This window comes from Phymastichus coffea, unplaced genomic scaffold (assembly GCF_024137745.1).
Source record: "Phymastichus coffea isolate CEN01 unplaced genomic scaffold, Cenicafe_Pcof_1.1 PCOF00027, whole genome shotgun sequence".
NCBI classification, from domain to species: domain Eukaryota; kingdom Metazoa; phylum Arthropoda; class Insecta; order Hymenoptera; family Eulophidae; genus Phymastichus; species Phymastichus coffea.
The window spans coordinates 1022160-1027385 of NW_026706838.1; the positions used below are offsets into that span (position 1 = coordinate 1022160).

A 5226-nucleotide genomic window follows, 5' to 3' on the forward strand; every position below is an offset into this window, starting at 1 on the left:
CGAAGCCCGGCGTCGCCGCGACTTCAAGCGCGGCCCGGAGGCGAGGCGCGCTCGCCTCAGCCCCGGCTTCGACTCGCCGCGGCCAGCTCAGCTGTCGGCGGACGAGCGTCCTGGCAAGGCGACCGCCAGCAACGCGCATGAGACGGGTCGAGGGAGGCTGGACCTTCGAGGCCCGGCTGGGACCGACCGCGTGCGTCGGCGAGGATCCGGTGGCCACGTCGAGCTCGACGGCGGCGCCCCGGGTGGATGACGGCGACTCCAAGCGGCATCCAAGATGGCCGCCGCCGACAGCAGCAACGCCAAGCGACGTTCAAGATGGCCGCCTCCGACAGCAGTGACGCCTCGCCGGCACCGACGCGCCGTCGACGCCGACGACACCGGGTCTCGCCGACGCCAACGCGCCGTCGTCGCCCTATTAGGGCTCCGTGAGCCCTGGTCGACACCTGACCCCCTCCCTCGAACGGCCCCTGGCCGCATCACGGCTGTGGCTCTCGATCGTCGCGGACGCACGTCCCGTCGCCGCGCCGACAACGACGACACGCGTCCGGCCGACACCCCTGAGCGGAGGAGCCGGAGAACGCGCGCTGAGCCGGAGCGTCGGACGCCCGACCCTGGTCGACAGACGGCGACTCCGTCCCCCTCCTCCGCGCCACGCGACCTCTAAACCCTCACCATGTTCGGCTGGACGCTCACCGGGCGCGTGGCCGCCACTCGACAGGCCGACCAGGGCGTTGCCCTGTCTTGCGCCACCCTGTCCATCCCGGGCCCAGCGACCGGCCACGAGCGCCTCCTCGGCCTCGTCCAAAAATTCTGGTCTCTGGAGGAGGTACCCCAGACGAGAAGGATCTCCGCCGCCGACGTCGAGTGCGAGGCAGCGTTCGCTCGAGGATGCAGCCGAGACCCCACAGGGCGCTACACCGTGGCCCTCCCGCTACGACCGGAACGCGTCGCTCTCCTCGGGGAGAGCCTGAGCCAGGCTCGTTCCGCCCTCGCCTCGATGCACCGCCGGATGCAGCGGGACCAGGAACTGTCGGGCCTCTACCACGAGTTCATGGCCGAGTATGAGAACCTCGGGCACATGAGGCGTCTCACTGCCGAGGAGCTCACCGCACATCAAGGACCGACCGTCTACATCCCGCATCACGGGATCTGGCAAAATCACGATCGAGGACGGAAACTGCGCGTCGTCTTCAACGCCTCGAGACCCACATCCTCCGGATACAGCCTGAACGACGCGCTGCACGCCGGGCCGAAGCTACAAGGGCACGTGACCACCGTGCTCACTAGGTGGAGGCTGCACCGCTACGCCTTTTGCGCGGACATCCAGATGATGTTCCGCCAGATCCGCGTGAGGCCAGAGGACGTCCACCTCCAGAGAGTGCTGTGGAGCCAGGACGCAGACTCCCCCGCCCACCACTACGCACTACAAACCGTCACTTACGCGGTGGCCACAGTTTGGAGACAACCCGACGTCTCAGGGACCATCTGATCGCGCTCCTCACGGCGGGCGGCTTCCACCTGCGGAAGTGGGTGGCCAGCGACCCCGCCTTGCTTGAGGACATCGCCGTGGATGATCGCCTTCGACCCAGCTGGGTCCATCTCTCGGCGGACGGACCAGTCACCGAGCTCGGAGTAGGCTGGAGCCCAACCACCGACCGATTCCGGTTCAAGCCTCCCGCCTCGCCTCATCCCGGGCTTCAACTGACCAAGCGCAAGGCCCTCGCCGAGCTCTCCAGTATCTTCGACCCGGCGGGATGGATGGCGACAATCACCCTCGTGGCTAAGATGATCGTGCAGGATCTGTGGAGAGCGAAGCTGAGCTGGGACGAGATCCTCCCACAGGCGTGGCAAGAAAAGTGGTCCGCATTCCGCTCCACGATCCTCGCGGCCACCGAGATCGACATACCCCGATGGATCGGGTTCGCACCCGACAAGAACCTCCAGCTCCACGCGTTCGCCGACGCCAGCCGCCGCGCCCTAGCCGCCGCAGTCTACTCGCGGGTCACCGACAAGGACGGAAGCATCACCACCGCCCTACTCAACGCTCGGACAAAGCTCTCCTCCATCAAGGGCCTCCAGCCAGCGTCAACCGGTCGCCTGCGCATGACAATCCTGCGACTGGAACTGCGCGCGGCTCTCATCGCCTCGCAGCTTCTCATCACTACCGCCTCCGCCCTCAAGGTCCCGATCTCGGCCTGCCACCTTTGGAGCGACTCTCGCGTCGCACTGCATTGGCTGCAGTCCGACGATCCGGTGGGGAACGACCTCGTGGACAACTACATCGCTCACGTCCAGGAATTGATTGCCGGAGCAACCCTTCACCACGTGCCCACCACCGACAATCCCGCGGACATCGCCTCTAGGGGGGTCGGTTCGGACGGCCTCAAGGACCACCGCCTCCGGTGGACCGGGCCGAAGTGGCTGTCCAGCCCCGAATCCGCCTCGCCCCAGACCGCCCTCGTCGACGACCCACCGTCTACAGGCCCGGGCGACACCACCACGGCCTGCCTGGTCTCGCTCGCTCATCGTCGAAGCCCTGCCGCCACGGAGGACCAAGCCCGGAACCACCTCGAGAATTTCTCCACGCTGGGGAGTCTCCTCCGCGGCACCGTGAGGGCCCACCGGCTGCTGACCGGGTCAACGCCCAACTCGCCCAGACCTTTGGGGCCCGTCCGAGCTGCTGACCTCCGCTGGGCCTTTCTCACCTGCGCCCGCTTCTCGCAACGTCAAACCTTCGCTGATGAGATCAAGCTTCTCCAAGGACCCGCGCCCCGGCTTCAGGCCTCACTCAGAGCGCTGGAACCCTTCCTGGACGAAGACGGACTCATGAGAGTGGGCGGACGCCTCTCACAATCTCCACTGCCCTACGACGAGCGCCACCCCGTCCTCCTGGACGGACGCTCGCACCTGGCAGAGCTCGTCCTCCGATGGGCCCACGCTCGCAGTCTGCATGGAGGCTTTCGCTCTACCTACGCGAGAGTCCTGCAGAAGGCGTGGATCACCGGCGGCAAGTCGCGCGTCAAGCGCCACCTTCGTCAGTGCCTGATCTGTGCCCGGATCTCCGCAAGGACCGCCGCCCAAGGGATGGCCCCTCTCCCCGCGGTCAGGGTGACCCCCTCGCGGCCCTTCAGTCACTGCGGCGTAGACTATGCCGGCCCATTTCCACTCTGCCGAAGCCGCGGACGGGGACTCCCTACCATCAAGGGATACGTGGCGCTTTTCGTGTGCATGAGCACGAAAGCGATCCACCTGGAGTTCGTCGGTGATCTGACGACGGCCAGCTTCCTCGGAACCCTCACCCGATTCATCGGAAGGAGAGGACGCCCAAACGAGATCTGGAGCGACAATGGCACCAACTTCCGTGGTGCCAGCCTGGAGCTTCGACGACTGCTGCAGGAGGCCGAAATCGACTGGGGGCTGGTCAAAGGGACGCTGGTACAGGACGGTGTCTCGTGGAGGTTCATCCCCCTCGCTGCCCCTCACTTCGGCGGACTCTGGGAGGCGGTGTTAAGAGCATGAAGGCCCACCTTCACCGCATTGCCGCTCCCAGAAGGCTCACCTACGAGGAGTTTACCACGCTCCTCGTCTCCATCGAGGCCACCCTGAACAGCCAACCGCTCGCGCCGCCCACCGGAGACCTCGATGATCTGGACGCTCTGACACCAAGCCACTTTCTCCTCGGAACCTCTGCCACCTCAATTCCGCAGCCGCTCCCCGCAACCACCAACCTGGAGAGCACATAGCACTGGGAGCTCGTCCGAGCCATGCGCGGGCTGTTCTGGGACCGCTGGGGCCGCGAGTACCTGAATACCCTGCGCCAGCGCCCCAAGTGGAGGACCATTCGACCCAACCTCCAGATGGACGACCTTGTGGTCATAACCGACCCGACTCTTCTGCGCCCAGATGGGCGATGGCCTCTTGGCCGTATAGTCGCCACCCACCCAGGACCGGATGGCCTCGTCCGCTCCGCCAAGATCCAGACCGCCGCCGGGGAATATGTCCGGCCAGTCATCAAGCTGGCGCCCCTGCCAGCCCCCGATCTCATCGAGCAGCCAACCTAGGGCGCACGACGACTACAACACCAGCGGGTCATTCTCGGAACGAGGCGGGCGGGATGTTTGGTCGAGTTGCCCGGCCTCGCGCGGCTCGAGCCAGGCCCCCCTTTTCCTCTATCCTCCGACGAGGAGACAACGACGCAGGCCCTGAAGTGGGGGCAAGACTGAAGCCCCTTCCCCTGAATAACGTCACCGCCGTTGCTAAGCTCTGTTTACTTGGAGCTTTCGGCCAGCATTGACCTGCGCTCTCCACCGTCAGAAATTTCTTTTTCAACGCGACTTTGTTTCCTTCGCCTGTTCTGTTACTACGGGTGTAGCCAATAAAGCCTTCAAATTAAAGAATATTGTGTCTGCGTCGTCTCATTCCCGACGGAATTACATCCTCAGCTCCCGCGCCAGCGCTTTAACACAGTTATTAGGCAGGCGGGAGACGCGCGACCAATTGGCGTTTCGTCGCACGCCGCCTAAAAATGGGCTAAGTAGGGATAGTTTGTGAGAGAGCGGTCACTGCTCGCGCAGAAGGATTACGTAACGTCAGTCAGTCATTCACGCTATGTCAGCCTCCATTCGAGGTCAGTTGACTAAGTAATTAGCTCGCGCTGCCATAATCTACCATTGTTCCCTGCGAAGAAAAGGTTGGCTGCCTTCCATCCTGAGCGGCCTCACGCCCTGGCCTTTAATCAGAGCGTGCACCACCTGGAGCAGCGACAATGACAAGAGGCCGGACAGTTGGCCTGCCCTACAGTTGCCACCTTCGCCTCCCAGGTATCATCGAGGATAAAACAAAGGTCAGGTTATCTCTCTCCCGGTTATTCTCTCTCTCACAGTGATGTGCGGCCGTACGAATTATTGGGTAGCCAGGCGATCACTCGCCGGCTACTTTACGAGTTTCTTTGTATTAGAATAAGTCGCGTATACTATTCCGTTAAGGTACAACATATTGTAGACATACGATTAAGACGTTTAGATGTTTGATTAGTTTCATATTGTAGACGTAGGATTAGGTGTTTATATTTGATTGATTTAAACGCGCGTTTGTTTGTATTATAAAATAATAAAAGGTTTGTCATTTGGTATTAAAGAAAATTGGTTTATTTTTCCGCCTACTCTTCCGATTACATTTAGAGCAAAAGCGCATATTTTACCTTCCTCTTTAAAAATAGGTAGCAGC

The 5226-nt window shown here is 62.4% G+C and overlaps 1 protein-coding gene across 1 annotated transcript; it reads left to right on the top strand.

The window, feature by feature from the left end:
- The first annotated feature begins 673 nt into the window (after window positions 1–673).
- On the top strand, window positions 674–3519 carry LOC131675617 (uncharacterized). The gene is made up of 2 exons (XM_058954657.1): window positions 674–1353; window positions 1455–3519. The coding sequence occupies exons 1-2, from the start codon at window positions 674–676 to the stop codon at window positions 3517–3519; spliced, it is 2745 nt and encodes a 914-aa protein (XP_058810640.1).
- Window positions 3520–5226: the final 1707 nt, after the last annotated feature.

Excerpts from the sequence above, each read along its gene's own strand:
- LOC131675617 (XM_058954657.1), top strand. The coding sequence starts at position 674 with ATGTTCGGCTGGACGCTCACCGGGCGCGTGGCCGCCACTCGACAGGCC. Across the intron at positions 1,354-1,454 it reads TTCCGCCAGATCCGCGTGAG|TTTGGAGACAACCCGACGTC; the intron begins GCCAGAGGACGT and ends CGGTGGCCACAG.